Genomic DNA, 20377 nt, shown 5'->3' with positions numbered 1-20377 from the left:
GGGAGGGGGGGAGTCATTTTACTGTAGAAGGGTTCTAATGTATATTTGGAATCAACATTCTTTTGGCCAGCAAGACACACAAGTTGTGAGGTCGACTTATATGTGACAATATATCCTATACATTGCACATTATGAGTTTTTAGGACATGTTTGCTAAATCTCCACTTAAGTTATGCAGCCCTTTCTTGGAAGTTTTACTTCTAGGTCAAAAAGTGCACAGATTACGCAAGTAAATATAGTACTCGAAGATTCCATGGCACTTATGTTCTGTGTCCGGGAGAGGTGCTGTCACTGCTATATATTCTTATTTAGTGTTTTGGACTTCACAGTTAGGATAGTGATTGGTGCTTTATGCAGTTGCATGTTTATAGACATACAACCTTCCCTTCCTTCCATAAGCCATGGCTACTACAGGTCTGACTGCTGTATCTTGTTTGCTTACAGACACGCAAGGCTGGGGAGTGAGCCCCCGAGGTGCAGGCTACCTGTTTGGAAGCGACGTGGTCTCACAGTTCAATGCGACCAACCACATCGACATGATCTGCCGTGCCCACCAGCTTGTTATGGAGGGGTACAAGTGGCACTTCAATGAGACTGTTCTCACGGTCTGGTCTGCACCAAACTACTGCTACAGGTGATCTGCTACTACATTTCATTATTCATGCACATTCTTTTATCTCCAGTTTTTGTCCACATAGATAGGAAATTGACTCATTTAAATGTATATGCTAACTTGTTTATTAATAATGTTTATTAATGAAGTTCCTGAACTAGCACTCTGCACGGTATGGTTCAAGGTTCAGTAGACAATAACTTGAACTCTCTCAATCTGCATGAAATATTTCATCCGAATGAACCATAAATAAAGCAGAGCAGAAGAGGCAAGCACTGAACAATCAGCCATGTGTGGTTGTGTGGAGCCGCCATCACTTCACTCGACATAGCTGTGATGGCTGCCTAACGACTACTGTACTTACACTATTATAAGTTGATCCCCCGATATTGCATGTGACGAAAAAGAAGGCATGCCTATGGGCACATTCCAAAATGTATTAGTCGCTAGACTACTCGTCCACACTTGTGCCATCGTCCTCATTAGTGCTGCTATCATCATCGCTGCTGCAGTCCCTTAGCACGTCGTCGTCCTGCGAAATCCCACACTTCGCAAACAACGCATCACAACATTGCGTGGAACTGAAAATTTTTGCTCGTTACACCTGCATCACCCATTCCGAAACGTCGAACTTTCGGCCTGGCGCACAGTTGTTCGTTTCTTTTGCCAACAGCAGTCTTGAATGTAGCCGTGAACGAGCGCTGAACACTTACTGGCCCGGGAACACAAATGACAATTCACAAAGCGCTACATTAAAAACTGGTGAAAATGGCCGGCAGCCAAGTCAAATGCGTCAAACAGGGCCAAAGAGAAACTATGCGTGAGCAACGTCGGCTCTTCCATCAGCTGCCGACACTCCCCAGCAGCACTGCTGTTTCGAGTGACCCTTCCATCAACTATCAACACTCCCATAAACACCGAGTGCGCGATTGAAAGTAAAAAAAAAATGAAAAAAATCCTTCCGAACAAGTGCGCAGAGTAGCCGAATGCTACTGTGTAGAGCCATAGTGCAAACATAGAATTGCATCCACACTGTAACATCCCTGATATCTCGAGTTCAGATTTTCCCATTTAAAAATATAGATAGCCTTAAAATCAGGTCAATATAGTAACTGCCATTGCAGTGTACACTCGGGTGGAATCGCATAAGTCATCCGTTATCTCCGTTTGCCAGAATTTTGGTCGCACCAGCAGTGTGGACAGCATGCGTGCACATCTGTCTCAATGCAGCTCAGTAACCGGGTAAAGCTGTGTGCATGCTCGCTGCTGCATTTTACTCCGATGTTCTTGAATGCACTGCAGCCAAGGTCGGACTTCTAGCCCAAACAACGATTTTTCCCAAAATCCTGATTTAACGAGAATACTTTGCACAAATGTGCAGGAGCTTAGCAATGCTATATTGGCCTAAGGTTGCCTGTAGAGTTACATGTGATCACTTCTAACCCTGTGGCACATAGTGAAGCCATTTTCTGAATGTGACATTAAACATAAAATGACACTTCATCATCAGTTCTAACTTCACAAAGAAAACATCGCTGAACGCTCAACAAATTTACAGTAATTCTGAAAAATGTGACGTTCCAAAATGCTCGGCATGCTTCCACTCTTTAGATCTAGAGTTGTGTGTTTGTGAGTGGTTTGTGAAGGGGAGGTAGCCTTCAGCTACCTCCCCTGTAAATATGTGTTCGTGCACGTGTTTCGTGCTTTATGGATATTCTGTCTTTCTTTTAGTTGAGTGCGTTGTCAAGGGCAGGTGTTTTCTGGCATGCATGCGAGCCGCAGCAAGGGTCGTCGAGAGCACCTGTACATTTTGTTTATTTGCAACATCACTTTAGGTGTTCTGTGCTTTCTTTCTAAAAAGGGGGCAGAGGGGGGGATAATTCGAATAAAAAGTAACTAGTAACGGGACACTCGCATTACCGAAAAATGTTAATGTATGTATGTTACCCATTACAGTTCCGAAATGGTAACAAGTACGTTACTAAGTTACCGAAAAAAGTAACGCGTTACCGGTAGCGCCGTTGCTTGTAACGCGTTACAGCCAACATTGGAAGAGGCATGCGCTGGTTCGGCACTGAAGAGCTCAAAACGCACCGAACTCTGGCAGAGATATCAGTAGTTGCGTGCCATTGGGCTGCAGTGTCCCGCTTTGGCCGGTGGGGTGTCGCTGTACCCTTGTGCTTTGTGGGAGTATCACTATATCACTGCCTTCTATGTGACATTGTACGGTTCAAGCAACACGGAAAAGGTATATTTTTGTGCCTGCAGCAGTAAGGTTGAGGTAATTTTCATTGAATTAATAATGTCGATTAGAAGTGGATTCACTTGCTTGAGCTGCCTTTAGCATTTGCTAGCAAAGTGTAGCAGTGAATTGTTTTTTCTGGGGCTGTGGCCTTCCTCAAATCAGTCACACATCTTTTGTTGGCATGAAGAAACTGTCGAATGCACAGTGTTTCTGATAGCGTTGAGCTTCGGTGAAATGTGTCAACTTCAAATGTACTGCAATGCGTCTACAGTGTCTACAGGCACCCAAGAACAGCGTGCCTCGTGTTTATTTCTTCTGAATGGCACAAATATTGAATGGAAGCAGCATATGCGAAGGTGAAACTAGTCCTAGCTTGTACTTGGATGTGCGAAAAAGAGCCAGTGTGGGTACCACACATAGACCAGCTCATTCTGCTTTGATGCTATAACATTTCTGCTGCTGTTTTCTCACAGCAAACTGTACCGATACTATAAGCACATGCAAGCTAGATAAAAGCACAACTAGCTAATGTTCTATCTGATTTCTGCTCATTTTTATATTTTTGATTGCTATATTGCTATTGACACAGCAAAGACTCAGTTTTCAAGGCTTGCTAGTTATACTGCGGTACTGTGCACTTACTGTTGCAAGCAAACTTGCAAAGTGGGAATAACTAAATGAGAAAGCTTTTAGTGGCAATTCAAAAGCATCATTAGTTGCTTAGGAATGTCAGTCTTATTTGTGCTGTCAGTTATGATCCTACAGTAAAACCTCGTTAATTCGAACTCGAGGGGGACCGGAAAATTGTTCGAATTAAGCGGAGTTTGAATTAACGAGCGGGCGCTAAAAATAAGCGGCCATCACTCCCGGCAGCACGGGCCGAAGCTAAAACAGGCATATCTGAGATCGTTATCTCTTACTACGCGCTACTACACATTTGCGGCGGGCGATTGCGCGAATTAAGGGGGGACGCGGGGATCAGATCGCGAAAATCGCGGAAAAAATCGATTTTTGGAAAACGGCAGATTCGGATTCTGCATTACCTTTTCTATCACAGCTAAAAAAATTTCCGCCGAAAACAGTCTCTAAGCGTACCTAAAAAATATTTTTCTGACCGCGGGTCGCAAAAAACTAACCAAAATCCGCGCAAAAACGGCCGATTTCAGAGCGCGATACCGCCGCACCTTCACCGCCGCCTACGGCAAGTTTGGTGTCACTGGAAAGCTTGCTTCACCGCGGTTCTTCTCCCAGTGGAACCACGTGTCTACGATAAAAATAAATGCACAGACGTGAAAAATACGAGGGCACCTGCGAAGTCGCAGCTAGGCGCCGATTGGCCGCGCCAGTCACGTGGTGCTCAGCGCGCCCTGCGATTGGCTGCCGAAAGGCATGCCGCTTTTCCGGTTGTCTGCTGCGCGCGCGCTTCGCGAAAACGATAGTTTGCGATTCAACTCGTGCTGTCCGTTCTGCATTTTCGTCAACTCATCTGCTGCGTGTGGTTTCGTATGTGAGCCCGCGATGGAGCGTCGCACGGGCCAGAAGTACAGGACGAAGTATGCTTACGGGAAGCGTAAGCGCAAGCCTCCTATTCCAAAACAGAAGCGGCCAGCAGCAACTGAACCGCACGAACGGAGGTCCGCTCCGATATCCAGTCACGCCGATGTGTCGTCGGAAGCAAGCCTGCCCTTGGAATCAGCGACCAGCAGTGAATCTGGGGGCCTGGCGCCGTCCGCTAGCCATGACATCGCAGTGCAGTACCGACCCGGACACAGTTCCGTTTTTGCGGCGGCGAGTGGCGGTGCGGTGCCGGTTCAACGGGATGACGGCGAAGTTTTGCCTAAGCAGAAGCACACCGTTCAGGTGCACCTGCCCTCGGAATCAATAACCGGCAGTGAATCTGTGGGCCCGGCGCCGTCCACAAGCCGTGACATCGCAGTGCAGTACCGACCCGGGCACAGTTCCGTTTTTGCGGCGGCGAGTGCCGGTGCGGTGCCGGTTCAACGGGATGACGGTGAAGTTTTCCCTAAGCAGAAGCGCACCGTTCAGGTGCAGCTGCCCTCGGAATCAATGACCGGCAGTGAATCTGGAGACCCGGCGCCGTCCACAAGCCGTGACATCGCAGTGCAGCACCGGCCCGGGCAAAGTTCCGTTTTTGCGGCGGCGAGTGCCGGTGCGGTGCCGGTTCAACGGGATGACGGCGAAGTTTTCCCTAAGCAGAAGCGCACCGTTCAGGTGCACCTGCCCTCGGAATCAATGACCGGCAGTGAATCTGGGGACCCGGCGCCGTCCACAAGCCGTGACATCGCAGTGCAGCACCGGCCCGGGCAAAGTTCCGTTTTTGCGGCGGCGAGTGCCGGTGCGGTGCCGGTTCAACGGGATGACGGCGAAGTTTTGCCTAAGCAGAAGCACACCGTTCAGGTGCACCTGCCCTCGGAATCAATAACCGGCAGTGAATCTGTGGGCCCGGCGCCGTCCACAAGCCGTGACATCGCAGTGCAGTACCGACCCGGGCACAGTTCCGTTTTTGCGGCGGCGAGTGCCGGTGCGGTGCCGGTTCAACGGGATGACGGTGAAGTTTTCCCTAAGCAGAAGCGCACCGTTCAGGTGCACCTGCCCTCGGAATCAATGACCGGCAGTGAATCTGGGGACCCGGCGCCGTCCACAAGCCGTGACATCGCAGTGCAGCACCGGCCCGGGCAAAGTTCCGTTTTTGCAGCGGCGAGTGCCGGTGCGGTGCCGGTTCAACGGGATGACGGCGAAGTTTTGCCTAAGCAGAAGCACACCGTTCAGGTGCACCTGCCCTCGGAATCAATAACCGGCAGTGAATCTGTGGGCCCGGCGCCGTCCACAAGCCGTGACATCGCAGTGCAGTACCGACCCGGGCACAGTTCCGTTTTTGCGGCGGCGAGTGCCGGTGCGGTGCCGGTTCAACGGGATGACGGTGAAGTTTTCCCTAAGCAGAAGCGCACCGTTCAGGTGCACCTGCCCTCGGAATCAATGACCGGCAGTGAATCTGGGGACCCGGCGCCGTCCACAAGCCGTGACATCGCAGTGCAGCACCGGCCCGGGCAAAGTTCCGTTTTTGCAGCGGCGAGTGCCGATGCGGTGCCGGTTCAACGGGATGACGGCGAAGTTTTGCCTAAGCAGAAGCACACCGTTCAGGTGCACCTGCCCTCGGAATCAATAACCGGCAGTGAATCTGTGGGCCCGGCGCCGTCCACAAGCCGTGACATCGCAGTGCAGTACCGACCCGGGCACAGTTCCGTTTTTGCGGTGGCGAGTGCCGGTGCGGTGCCGGTTCAACGGGATGACGGTGAAGTTTTCCCTAAGCAGAAGCGCACCGTTCAGGTGCACCTGCCCTCGGAATCAATGACCGGCAGTGAATCTGGGGACCCGGCGCCGTCCACAAGCTGTGACATCGCAGTGCAGCACCGGCCCGGGCAAAGTTCCGTTTTTGCGGCGGCGAGTGATGATGCGATGCCAGCTCAACGGGATGACAGCGAGCTTTTTCTAAAACAGAAGCGCACCGTTCAGGTGCACCTGGAACCACGTTTTGTGACCTTGGAAGCAGCTGAGGAGCAAGCGTGCAGCGCCCGTGCTACACTTCGCGCGGTGTCGTCAACGGAGCGCAAGTTCGGGTTCGCGCGGCAGACAGAGGAAGAATCGGCCCCAGATGAAGATGAATTCACATTAATTCAAGCTAGTGTAATGAATTCGATAATAGGGTCTTTACTGTGCCCAAAGTGCTCTAAGAAGAGGTTGTCAGTGAACCACGAGACTAAACTGGGCCTAGCAGTAAAATTGGTGCTTTCCTGTGGTGCTTGCGGCCCTATTGCTTCACATTGGTCATCAAAAAGGAAGTCTGAAGGAAGGACTTTTGAGGTCAATATAAGAGCTATGCAAGCCATCAAGACCATTGGAAAAGGGCCCACTGCCCTGAACGACTTCTGGGCCACAATGAACGTCTCACATCGTGGGCTGCATCAAAAAACCTATCAGGGCCACCTAAAAAAATTGTTTAAACCTGGAGCAGAGGAAGCTGCACAAAACATTTTTGCAGATGCTGTACTTGCTGTAAAAGACGTCTACAGCAAGATGCAACCATCCAGCCCAAGTAACATAACAGTTGTGTATGATGGCACTTGGCTTACACGAAGCCACAGCTCTCACATTGGTGTAGGATGTATTAACAAATTTTATACCGGGCTTGTGCTGGATTGCACCGTACTGTCAAATTTCTGCCTAGTGTGCTGTCAGCAACCAGCGGAGAGTGACCCTAGCTATGGCACTTGGATTGAGCAGCATCAGTGCCAGAAAAACACAGATGTTGCCTCAGGTCAGATGGAGGTGGAAGCTGCACTAATACTTTTCAGGCGTTCTTTCAGCAGCTATGGCCTTCGCTACACGAATGTCATATGTGATGGTGACAGCCGAACATATCTTGCACTCTGCAAAGATGAGGTATACGGGTTCATACCCCTGACTAAGGAGGACTGCATAAACCATGTGCAGAAGAGGATGGGCACTGCACTCCGCACACTGGTTGCAAGAGCAAAGAAAGGGGAGCCATTGGGTGGGAAAGGTGGACTCACGCAGGACCTAATTAAAAAACTGACCAATTACTATGGTTTAGCCTTGCGCAGAAACACCGAAGTCAGTGACATGCAAAGGGCCGTGATGGCCACATTGTACCATGTGACATCTACAGATGACGAGCCTCATCATGAGCTGTGCCCACCTGGCCCTGAAAGTTGGTGCAGACATAGGTCAGCACAGGCCAAAATGGAGCCACCACCGCCTCATAAGTACAAGCTACCAAGACGTGTAGCAGAGGCATTGCTACCTGTCTACCAACGCCTGTCTGACCCGCAACTGCTGGAGCGTTGCAAGGGCAACAAGACGCAGAATGCTGCAGAAAGCTTACATTCTGTCATCTGGTCAATGATTTCAAAAGATCAGCATGCTTCATTGTTTGCAGTGGAGACTGCAGTCCATGAAGCAGTTGCACGCTACAACTTTTGTAACTTGCGTGCCTACACTGAAGTATGCAAGTCTGTGGGCATCAAACCCGGTAGCCTTGCCCTTGAGAGAGCTCAGGAGAAGGACAAAGAAAAAGAAAAGCATGCAGTGCAGAAAAAACGAAAGAGCAAAGGCATAAGAAGACCCCTGCAAGCAAAGACACCAAGTATTACAGCCCTGGGGCATTCTGAAGAACATGTGGCGGCTGTGCAACTTTAGAGCCAGTTTTCTCAGAAGTGAGTTTTGAGCCGACTGTCCTGCTTGCAGAAAGCATAGAACAACTATGCCTTGTTGGATTTGCATGAGGTTTATTGCGTTGTATTTCTTAGTAAATTCTCTGTGCAGTGACATCCCTATATTTTTTAATAACTATCTCATTTTTTTACTGCTTAGCTAAATTAGCGCGTTGATAACGACCTCATTTTTCAGACATGGATATGTTGTCCTATGTAAAAAAAAATTAAGAGTGATAAAATTATTTGGAGAATGTCACTGCATGAACTATTCATTTTGCTAAAATATAAAAGCAACTGTGGGCTTCTACCATGTTTTTTTTGTCATGCCAGGCTTTCTGCAAGTTGAGTGCAAATAAAAATTTGTAATATCAAAACTACTCAAGATATATCAATGAAACTTTGTATTTAGTCATTTTGCACACTTTCCAATAACCATGCCAAATTTCATTGCTCTACTACAAAAAATAAGGAAATTGACTCCGATCCCCACCTCCCCCCTTAAAATCATAGAGCCCGAATGTCGAAGGAAATAAAGTTAATTTGTTTATGCGGTTGGAGCTAACATCAAAATGCATTCGCGTAAGCAGCAAGCTTAATGATTAAATATGACACTATGCTTCAAAAACATGTTTATTAACAGCAGATTGGCAAAGCATATCAAAGAGAAAAATAATCGGTGATGCGCATTTGTTTTCGTTTTCTTAGCCGTGACTCGACAAGCATTGTCTGCAACTTGCCCAACAGCAGCAACGCAGCGTCCGAATTATCATCGGCGGAGAAGTAGCGCGCAGCCAGATCGAGTGCTGACGCTGTTTCACATGCACTCGGGGGTGGCAATGGATCGTCGCCTCCGTCGGACTCGTCGTCGCTGTCAGCTGTGCTCGCCGCGCCCGAGTTGTGCGGCATCTGGTCACCGCAGGCCGCTTCAATAATCTCTGCATCGCTTAACGGCCCCGATGTCTCCACGCCGCTGTCAACGTCTACGAAGCTCTGGAAGTCAACACCCTCCGATAAAGCAGCGTAGGCAGGGTGCAGCGCGACGGAGTCATCACACTGAGCATCCAGCTCTGCCGTGCTGCAGGCTTCTGGGCCTTCAATGAAGCCGCACTTTCGGTAACAGTTGCGACTGTGTCCACCTTGACAGCATTCCACGATGTTGCCAGCATGTGGCAGGCTCCGAGGAGATTGACGTCGTACGATTTGCCGCTGTCCATACACACAAGAATCCGCTCTAGGAGGTGGCGCCTGTACAGTGTTTTGAGGTTTTTAATAACCCCAAGGTCCATAGGCTGCAGCACAGCCGTAGTGTTTTTCGGCAGAAATGCCAGACGGATCGCCTTCAGTCCGCTGATGTCGCAATGGGCTGAACAGTTGTCGACGAACAACAGAACATTCCTGTTCTGTGCCGCGAACTTCCTGTCGAGTGTGCGCAGCCAATCTGTGAAAATTGCTCGCGTTATCCACGACTTTCTGTTGAAAGTATAATCAACAGGGAGAGTTTTTAGCCCTTTAAAGCAGCGAGGCTTCGGTGCTTTGCCTATAACTAGCAAGCGGCACCGTTCCGTGCCAGTCGCGTTTGCGCACACCAACACTGTCACTCTTTCCTTGCTTCTCTTCCCGCCTGAACACGTGTCGCCTTTGTAACTGACAGTCTTGTTCGGCAGCAACTTAAAATAAAGTGCGGTTTCATCTGCATTGAACACATCGCTGAGCGAGTAATCGGCAAGGTAGTCCTTTAGTTGACCTGAGATCCAATTTTGACACGTTTCTTCATCGACTGCGGCTGCCTCTCCACAAACGCTTTTAAACGTAAGTCCGTGACGGGCCTTGAAACGCGACAACCAGCCTTCCGACGCGCTGAAGTCACTTATGCCCATCTGGCTGGCGAAGTCCACTGCCTTTGCGGCAATTATTGGTTCACTTAGCGGAATGTTCCTGCTGCGAACGTCCTTAATCCATGCCATTACAGCATCCTCCATCTCTGGATGAGCCGATGTTCTTAGTCGTTTCCGCGAGGGCTCCATCTCCTTTTGATACGCATTGAAGATCGAGTCCTTGTTCTTGAGGTATGTGGACAGCGTGCTTTTCTTGACTGCAAACTTCTCTGCGATCGCTGTCTTTGTTAGGAGACCACGTTCGACCTCCTGTAATATCTCCACCTTCGTCTTCAAATCCTTTGCGGAGTACTTTCCTCGGTTTGCCATGATTGCCACAGTCGATGAGACGTCACCAGCGAGACACCAAACAAACGAGGAATATCACGCAACACAAACTTCGCTAGACACCGCGGCAACAAAGACTAGGCGCAAGAGGGGCCGGGTGCTGCGTGCAGGATGAAGGAAAGGAAAGAGTTTTCGCTTCCCGAGCTGCACAATAAAAGGGTACCGGAAGTCACGCGTTCTCGCAAGGGCTACTGGGAGAGTTTAGCCGACGGCGCAGCCAATAGAACGCTGGGCGCAGCGGCGTCGTCTGCTGCATGGGCAGGCGCGCTGGGACGGCGCCCAAGTAGAGGGAAGCGGGGGAACGGGGAGGGGAGGCCCGCTTGATTGAAACGTTTATTTCCATCAGAAAAAAAGCGCGGCTTCAAAAAAATGTGACGTAACCGCCTCTCCCGAGTACTTCCTTCCTCCATGGTCGCGTGCGTCTCCAATGGTCCCGACCGCCTCGGCGCAGCGGAAACCTGCAACGGCTTGCGCCGGAGCCACCGTGGCCGGAGCATAGGCGGCGCCCGCGGTAGGGTGGCTACCCGCGTGACCGAGCGTCAGCCAAAAATAGACAAGCCCATGCTTCGACGCTCCGGCAGCGAAAACCTGCTACGGCATGCACCGGAGCGTTGGTTCGGGCAACGAAATTCACGTCTCACCTCGTGCGTGCTGGCTTATTTTTTTTCTCATCATTCTGCATTTTTTTTAAATTTTCAGCGCATTGTATTTGCTACGAGGTGACTTCTATATGCGAGGAGCAATGCCAGCCATCGGCGCCTAGTTCGAATTAACCGACGTGGATACCGGCATATTCGAATTATCGGGAGTTTTGACCCATTGAAATACACAGGGCTTTGCCGGGACCCGGCCGTCAGTTCGAATTAACCGAAAGTTCGAATTAAGCGATTTCGAATTAACGAGGTTTTACTGTATTCTATAGCATAGTGCCTGTGATGCATTGGTACTCACCTTGTTGCATTGTATGTTCAAAGGCCATTTCCTTTTGTCCTGTAGGCCCTCGTGCAGATTTTAACATTTCAGAGCTGTCAGTGGTTACCCTACTGGCTTGGCCTGTGTGTCCAAATGTTGTACCACCTTCCTCGGTTGCAGCCTGCTAATTATGTGTGTCCTCTTTCCTGTAGGTGCGGTAACGTCGCTGCCATCTTGGAGCTGGATGAGCATTTACAACGGGACTTCACAATATTTGAAGCTGCACCACAGGTGGGTCCCATTGTGAAGCAGGCCATCAGTCTACGACAGTAGTACTGTGGTTTATTTCAACTTACATCTATAGACAAAGCTAGTACAATGGGAAAGTGGGCATGTGGCAGAGATATGAACACCCTGCAGAGGCAAGGTGTTCTTCTACAACGCTTTGCTACAGCGGCTTTTCAAGTGGTGCGAAGGAACTCTGACTCTGTCTGTGTCCCTTTCTTTCTTGGTATCCATTCCTTCATTCCTAACCCGGTTGCAGAAAGGAGCATGTACAGTAAAAGCTCGTTACTTCGACACTGACGGGACCGCGAAAAATTGTCGAATTAACCGAATGTCGAAATATCGAATAAACCACAAAAAACATGAAATTTGCCTCAGCATGACATACCTTTATTTGGCAAAGAAGTTTGTTATCGTCGTCTGCTTTTTCGGGCGAATTTGAGCGGCTACAATAGCTCTAACAGCTGCCAGATGCTACGCGGCACGCGAACAATCCGGAATTTGTTCACAGAAGTCTTCCAGCACGGACAAGGCTTCTGCGGCTTCTTTCACCGTGCGCTTCGGCGTTTGGGGCAGGTGCTCACAAGCGTCATCTTCCGACGAATCGTCGTTGTCGGCGCCTGTCACTTCTTGGATGATTTCGTCCTCGGTCAGCTGACCGGCAATGGCGACACCATCATCGATGGACACGTAATCCGCGAGCCGCACGGCAGGAGGCAAAACGCTGTCGAAACAGCTGTCGTCTTCTGTGGTTGCGTCAGCTGCTTCTGTTGGCAGTTCCCCCACACCGCAGTTCGGTTGCACAAAACCGCTGTGCCGAAAGCAGTTCGCAATAACTGCTGTAGGCGTGTTGGCCCATTCGTGCGCCAGAATGTTCAAAGCGCTGAGGAGCGTAAGGTCGTACTTCTTCCCAGCTTCCATACAGAGAAGCATGCGCTGCAATACATGCTTTCTGTACTTGCATTTTATATGCTGGATTATGCCCTGGTCCATGGGCTGAAGGGCTACGGTTGTATTCGGCGGGAGGAACACAAGCTTAATCCATTCCAGGCCCGACACCTTGCAGTGAGCACTGCAATTGTCCACAACCATGAGGACCTTCCGTTTCTCAGCTCGAAAACGCTGATCCATTTGATGAAGCCAGGACTGAAATATGCTGGACGTCATCCAAGCCTTCCTGTTGGCTTGGTATTCAACCGGAAGGCGCCGCGCGTTCTTGAAGCACCTCGGCTTCTGAGCCTTTCCGATCACTAGGAGAGGCAGACGCTCTGTTCCCGTCATGTTGGCGGCAAGTAGCACAGTGACCCTTTCTGTGCTTCTTTTCCCTGCTGTGCAGGGGTCACCTTTAAAGGTGATCGTCTTATCCGGGAGTGCTTTAAAGAAAAGCGCTGTTTCGTCGGCGTTAAATATATTCGGAGCGTCGTACGCACCTAGGTGTTCACGAAGCCCGGTGATCCGCCACTCCTCGATCCTGTCTTCGTCCACGGATGCTCTTTCGCCACACACACTCTTAAAAGTCAGATTGTGACGGCTTCTGAAGCGAGCGAGCAAGCCAACCTTCAGAAGCTTTGAACTCTTCAAGGTTCATTTTTGTGGCGAACCTTTCAGCCTGGGCACAAATTAAGGGCCCATTCACAGGGAGGTAGGCCTCACGTGCGTTTCTAATCCATCGCATTACGGCTTCTTCGAGTTCCGGGTGGGCCGCAGTCCGCAGTCGTTTCCTTTCGTCACCGTAGGCTTCACTGTCAAACGCCTCCATAATGCTGTTTTCATTCTTCACGTAAGTAGCCAAGGTGGTTCTTTTAACATCATACTTGACCATCACGTCAGAGCGTGAAACACCATCCTTCAGCACCTTCAATATTTCCACTTTCGTGGCTAGGTCCTTCGCCTGGTTGTACTTCGGCCGCTTTGCCGGTGTCGCCATCGGAGCAGGACGCGATGGCGAGGCGCGCAGGCACGGCACGCTACGCACTCGAAAACAGCACAGTAAACACGCTGGCAAGGCACGCAATATTCAGAAAAGGCGTGTTAGGGTTCAATAACCGCGATCGTAGCAGCAAGAAACACGGGGCAACGACGACACACGCCAAAACGAGACTTGCTGAAGATAGGGTTAACACGACGACTGAGCACGACTGCAAGAGGCAACGAAGCACAAAGAAAGACACCGGGCGCTTCGGCCACTGCTAACCTTGCTTCCCTCGCCCTCTCTCACACTGCTGATGACGATGACCGTACGGATGGCCTACGCTACATTCTTTTTTTCCAACTTTACAGTAGCGCCGCTCTTGGCGGGCCGTGGAACTAGGTTGAATTAACCGATGGGCGGTAAAATTTGTCCGAATTAACGAGAGTTTTGCCCCATAGACTCCTATATATAATTGTAGGGACCATGCGTGCAGGTCGAATTATCCGATTGTCCGAATTAACGGGGGTCGAATTAACGAGCTTTCACTGTAGATGCATGTGCCCTCAAAAATAGCCCAAAATAATAAAAGGCTGGTTGTGGAGTGAAGCAGTGGATGGGTGGGAGCATGTGTGGATTCTAGGATTTAGGTCCATATGGAACTCAAAAATCACTCCATAGTACCCAAGTGGTCCACGAAACCCACATTGAGACCTCGGTGTTCTAGCCAAATACCGGGTGCGCGAGGTATTTGAGGACACTTTTCTTTATCGCCATAAATGCAAGCAGTCTCAGCACATCTAGGCGTGCAGCTTCTTTTATATGACACTTTATGATTCATACTGCGCAGTTTGTTCCAAGACAGAAGCGTACAGGTTAACACAGAAAATGAAAGGCCATGTACCGTAAAAACCCACATATAATATGAGGTGTTTTTTCCTATTATTTAGCATCCTAAATTTCTGCCTCATACTATTTGCAGATCCTAACAAAAATTTTCAAAGTTGTGCTCAAAGTTTTGATTTCGTTATTGCTGCGTGGGTATGGCTTAGCTTTGCTTTGATGCGGGGCTACCACCATGTCGTCATTTCTTTGTAGATGAGTCGTTGAGTGCGCAGCTTGACAGCGAACGTGCTCGCGTGTAAACCATGCTTCGTGAAGTGCACGTTCTTCGTTTTTCCGCAGTGAAGGAGCAAGGTGTCAGGGCCACGAAAACAGTACATGGCTGTTTTCAAGTGAAAGGTGATTTTAGCTGCTGAGAACATAGGCAACAGTGCGGCCGGGGAGGCAGTTTGGTGTCACCGAGGGAAGCATTCGCGGATGGTGATGACAGAAGGAAGCCCTTTTTACGTGCAGCGGGACGCGACGAAGCTTTCGCAGCCCGAAGAATGGCACATTGGGTGAGGTTGGATGAACGAGGATCTTGTCCTCGACTGGGTACCATATTTACACGATTGTAAGTTGACCTATTTTTGAAAATTTGAAAATCCAAAGTGGGGGGGGGGGTCAACTTAAAATCAAAACCAAAGCATCGCTGCATAAATAATGGCGAGACAAACGAGATATCAGGCATGTTGCAGCGTGGTTTCATTTTTGCTGCGTGACTCCATCGCATCGCTCTTGGTGCTGGCCTTGAGCAGCTGCTCTGTCAATGCGCAGAGCCAGCATCCCCACCCCGCGCGAGGCCGCCGATGGTGGCTGTCAATAAGCAGCAAACCGGCACCAGCTCACTCCCCACACGTGGCCGCAGATTGCGTATGCTGATAAGCGGTGGCGACCCGATAACGCATTTGCGTTCTACTCTTAATAGGAGTCGTCGAAGTTTTTTGTTGTTTACGTTCAACCGCGCACTCGGCGCTCAAGGGAGCGTCGATAGTTGATGGAAGGGCCGCTGTTCCAATCGCGGCGGCACCCCCATTCGGAACCGCAGCAGCACCGGGGAGTGCCGGTAGCCGACGGAAGAGCCGATGCCGCTCGTGCGTAGTTTCTCTTTTGCTCTGATGCATTTGACTATTGCTGGTCGCGTTGCACTAAATTTTAATGGGGTGCTCCGGGCCCGGTAAGCGACCGGCGCTCGTTCACGGCTACGTTCAAGATGGCTGTTGTTCTTCACGCCGAAGAAACGAACAGCGCGCCGGGCCGCAAGTTCAACGTTTGTAACGGGTGATACAGGTGTGGCAGCTGCAGCAAGGCAAAATTTTCAGCTGGTCTACGTGATGTCGTGACGTGGCTGTTTGCGAAGTGCGGGATTTCGCTGCGCAACACTGTTAGAAAGACCAGATGTGGGACCACAGCAGCGATCACAACGGCAGTGCTAGTGAGGACGATGGCACAAGTGTGGACAATGACTAATACATTTTCATTTTGGAATGTGCCCACGGGCGCTGCTAAGCATAAGCGACCTCAGAGTTTTTTTTCTGTTTCAGAAATGTGATGGGGGGTGGGGGTCGGCTTACATTCGACTTGACTTACAATCGTGTAAATACGGTAAAGTCTGTGGGGTGTAGTCAGCCCGGTGCACTGTTGTCTTTCCCGTCCATCCTTGTGCTGTATGCGTTTCGTTGCCATTTGGCCGACTCTGTGAAGAGGCTGCTATGCGACTGCGGCGCTGAACTCGTCGTGATCCCAGGTGGGATAACTTCACAACTGCAGCCTCTTGGTGTTTGTGTTAACAAATCCTTCAAGGACGCAGTCAAGCGGGCATCACCAGCCACGCTATGCAAATGGATTGTGGAAGTGTGGGCGACCATCCCAGAGGACCTTTTGAGAAGTGCGGCATCTCGAACGCCCTCGATGGCACAGAAGACGAGTACCTTTGGGATGATTTGTCGGACAAAGAAATGTCCGAAGAAAGTGCTGCTGAAGATGAAAGTGATTGAAGTTTGGGGCTCGATTTCAATAAATATCTTCTCCTTGCTTTCGTCACTCATAATATACGCGGGTACAACTTTTTTTCATTTCGCACCTCTAAAATTTCACCTCATATTATATTCAGGTTCGTATTATACGTGGATTTTTACCGTAGTCCTCGTTGCCCTGGCTGCGCACAAAAGCAACTTCATAATTGCTACCTTTCTGAACGTTGCAAAGTCTTTCGTTTACAAGGTGCGGAAAGAACTGATGTGCTCTGACAGTGGCGTGGCATCTATGATGAAAAGGAAAAAGCACAGTCAGTGGTCATTTCTTGCCAGAACGCATGATTTTCTCCAGCGGCTGCAAGTCGGTGTGAGTGATGACCCAGGAAAGTCGAGGGCCGTTGCAAACGAGCTTCAAGTCGCAGAAAAGACTTAAGATACCATTTCTAAGTCATTAGGAGGGGAAATTCATGTCTGATAAAACTCTGGAGAATCGTCTGCTCTGGTCCAAGCATGCATGCTAAGCAAACTGAAAAATCCTGAGGAACGTGTAACGCTGTTTGTTTGTTTGTTCTGTTGTCGTTGTTTTCTTTTTCAGAGGAAAAAACTTTGATTAGGACCAAAAAGCTAACCACCGTAACGACAGGTGGCTTTGCACAAGCACTGATGAGGTTCCTATAGTGAAGCAGACAAAATTTTCGTCATGTGTGATGGTGTTAGCCGGGTGCAGCCATGGCGATGAGGACTGCATGGCATTTCATTTCCTGCATCAACCTGTATGCTTCCATCTTGCAACAAACTGCGCAGTATGAAGGATAAGGTGACAGTATACAAATAGCTGCTCGGCTGCACGCCTAGATAGATGTGGTGAGTCTGCTGGTGTATGCGGAGATGGGAATATTGATGTCACGTACCTCGTGCACCCAGCAGGCCACTGCTATATCTCATCTGTGGCGCTGGCTTCCCACCACCAAATGCGCAGCTAAGTGTCTGTTATCTGCATCATCTTGATGTCTAAGGCCCCTAGTTTCCCGATTTTAGCATTTTTCGCAGAATTGTTTGCAAACATCAGCAGTAATATAGTAGAATGATGGGAATTCAATTATTTGAATGTCTGAATTCTATTGAAAGGTATAACCCAGTAAAAAAAGGAAGTTTTGCTCCCCATCTGCTCAACCAAGCTAGTGCGTTGAGCAGTGTGGCTCTGGCAGCAACTCGATCACTTGTCTGTATGGGGACAGCCGCGATACTGGTGCCAGTCAGAAGCATTACTACCGCATTTGTATGCATATACCTTAAGGTTTTTCCTTGAATCGTTTACTGCAGAAAATACTTCCCATCATATTTTCACCCAAGGAACGAATACCACACAATTTTTTTGTTTTCCGCTGTTCTTTGGGATACCCGCAGCGAGCTAACCCGCAAGTCTCGTGAGCTGTGAGAACAAGGCAGGTGAAGCACGTGACACACACTGGCGAGCAAGAGCCGCTAAAAATGTGAAAAGAAAGTGACCTGTACTGTTGAGAAAAAAAAAAGAAGGCGTTGAAGGAGCTCTGAGGAGTAGGGAAGAGGGGGAGAGGGTGAAAGGGCAGAGAACTGCGGTGAGAAACATGAATCGGCAGGGCAAGAAGCAGTGGCACGGTGGCACATTTTATTTATTGCATTGCACATTTTTATAAATGCTTCATTGCATGCATACTGTTGGCAGCATCGAAGCAGAACTGCTCAAAAGTGGTTAGGGCCCCCCCGGCAACCTTCATGGTGTGACGCGGTAGCGCTCCGCCGTTATTGCCACATTGTTGTTTGTGAGGAAGCTTCACTGCACATTCAGTCAGTGACATGTGACGAGAGTGCAGTTTTGGTGCATTGGAAGAAGCAAAGAGAAAGGATCAGCGTCCGAAACAGCCCTGCTGAGCTCAGTTAGCTGGCTGATACGGGCTTGTGCTCAGCTTAGAAAAGCGAATCCGAAACTACACGGTCTGACTGATCTCGAGACGGAGCTGTACATTTGTTGTCACGTTTGTCGTTGCAGGCACATCAGAAGTGCGCAAACGACTCTGCAGTAGCATAGAATTCAGGTTTGTGCAGGGCTGTTTGGACAATCACTTACCGGTCATAACTGGACGCAGCCTCCATTCAGAAGCCTGTTCGAATTAACTGATGCAAGACCCGTCGTGTTCGAATTAGCGAGCGTATGACGCCATAGTCTTGCATGGGCATTGGCCAGGACAGGACAGGCAGTTCAAATTATTTGGATTTCCGAATGTAAATCGAATTTACAAGCTTTTATTTACACCACAACTTGCATGGGTTTCTGTTCGTTAATTGTTGTCTGCGAGCCGGTGACAGCTGCAATGATCGCTTTGTTGGTGAGGTCTTCATTTGCCATGACATCGTCAGTGTGCAAGAATTCAAGACTCGATGTGCCCAGTCATCACCGTTCACCGATGACCAAAGCACCATCATCGCTGCTTCGGTGGGAGCTTCGCAAACCCCCGCGTCACTGGCATCAAGCCCGCTTTCTAGAGGCAATTTTTGACAGGAAATCCAAGGAGCTAACAGAACATAGGGAACACGAGAAAATCTAGCTGGAAATGCGCATGCCCATTGCAGTGACGTAGCAGCTCACCTGGCATAGTGATGCCTGCCCTCAGAACATATGCAATCTGCGAAATGAGATGCGTGGCCAAGTTAGCAAAAAACAGGGGAAGACGGGACCACGTGCGCACTCTCACTGCCAGTCGCACAGAATGAAAAAAAAAAAACGCGCCGCTGCGTATTTTTGTGAGTGGCGCACTCTCAGAAACTGCTCCACCAAGGCTTCCTGCTTTCTTCTTCTCTGCCTGGGCCTTTTGCAGGGGTTCGCATTCGTCGTTTCTCCTCCCTGCACCACCACAACATGCAAGCATCCTTGGTGCACCCGGTGTTTCAAAGTGCGTGGTTACTGGTTCTTTCGCTATCGCTGCGTCGGCTCGGTCCGTCGGTCAGCTCCACACATGCGCGTCTTTTGTGTTGTAAACATGGTTTAGCTGGTGGGGTTATAACGTTTTCATGTTTTTGCTCCTTTTAAGGTTGTCTCTCACTGACCAGATTTAATTGTTATAACCGATAATATACTATGACAACAATACTATAAGCGGTTTATTTTACCATAGAAGACTTGGTAAAGCTAACGGTACGGTGACTGATCTTTGTTATATTCGATATATTGTTCTAAGCGGGTTTGACTGCATTTTCGGTGAGGCTGTAAGGCATCATGCTAATGCCATGCTGGATGGCAAGCATGAACGAAATATGCGAAAGCAGTGCAAATACAGTTGAGAGCCTCTTTAAAGATGTTGCTTTGTGGCATACTATTTTCTTAAGTGGAGGCTAGTCCCTGAGTGGACAAAAGCAAAACTAGACATGGCAATAATGGAGAAGACCTGTGGTCGGTTGAAGATATTGGGAGAGAGTGAGGCAGTGGACATGTGCTGGAGGAAAATTTAAAGGTGGCAAGATAAATGTTTGTAAGATAAATGTTTACAAGCCTTAGCCTTTCGAAGTATGCAAGGCATGTTTGGCATAAGCCCGCTGGGATAATGAGATGTGGTATGTATCAGTTAGTCTTGTCTTCTTGTCTTTATTGCACATAGCGCCTGATGCCTGCTGAGTGTCCAAATTTACTTGTTTCTAAGATGGTCCTTAATGATGCAATTCCAGTTATAGAGAAATTTATTTGGGCTTTGAGGGTGTAGTGTTTTTTGGCGACTGTTATCGCGTTAATTTTGCCTAACAGCACTCCCCCAAAATGGCTCGCTCGCGGAATCGGCCTCAGTAATGCAGTGCCACAAATAGACATGGAGGTTTTCAAGCATAAAATAGAGACACTTATTGAAGACTTCTTACGTGTGAGAAAGCGTAAGCCCGCCCACTCACTTTGTGATTGCAGCCGCCGCACGCTGCAGTGTGATGTAACCCGATGCCACGCAGCTGGCAATTCTACCTCTGCATGGCTGTACATAGCCGCTGCAACACTGCTGCACTCCTTCTGATCTGCGTGCTAACTTCGTGAAGGCAGTCACCACCGCTGCACTCAGCC

At 49.3% G+C, this 20377-nt stretch overlaps 1 protein-coding gene and 1 pseudogene across 3 annotated transcripts in view; both read left to right on the top strand.

Annotated features, from left to right (window-relative positions):
• Pp4-19C (protein phosphatase 19C) overlaps nucleotides 1-20377 on the top strand; it is a 44639-nt gene that overhangs the window by 20691 nt on the left and 3571 nt on the right. Inside the window, exons 6-9 of one of the 3 annotated variants that reach the window (XM_077654053.1) lie at nucleotides 445-634; nucleotides 11460-11538; nucleotides 19155-19229; nucleotides 20228-20341. In XM_077654053.1, coding sequence (XP_077510179.1) covers nucleotides 445-634; nucleotides 11460-11538; nucleotides 19155-19229; nucleotides 20228-20248 — 365 coding nt within the window. In that variant the 3' untranslated portion in view covers nucleotides 20249-20341. Of the gene's footprint in view, nucleotides 1-444; nucleotides 635-11459; nucleotides 11539-19154; nucleotides 19230-20227; nucleotides 20342-20377 lie in introns of those variants that run through there. The other 2 variants (XM_077654052.1, XM_077654054.1) reach the window with 2 other exon arrangements.
• On the top strand, nucleotides 4182-8621 carry LOC144121101 (uncharacterized; annotated as a pseudogene).

The sequence above is a fragment of the Amblyomma americanum genome, chromosome 2, assembly GCF_052857255.1.
Source record: "Amblyomma americanum isolate KBUSLIRL-KWMA chromosome 2, ASM5285725v1, whole genome shotgun sequence".
In the NCBI taxonomy this organism is placed as follows: domain Eukaryota; kingdom Metazoa; phylum Arthropoda; class Arachnida; order Ixodida; family Ixodidae; genus Amblyomma; species Amblyomma americanum.
The sequence above is the reverse complement of the archived record's forward strand: the minus strand, read 5'-3'. Positions and strand labels throughout refer to the sequence as shown.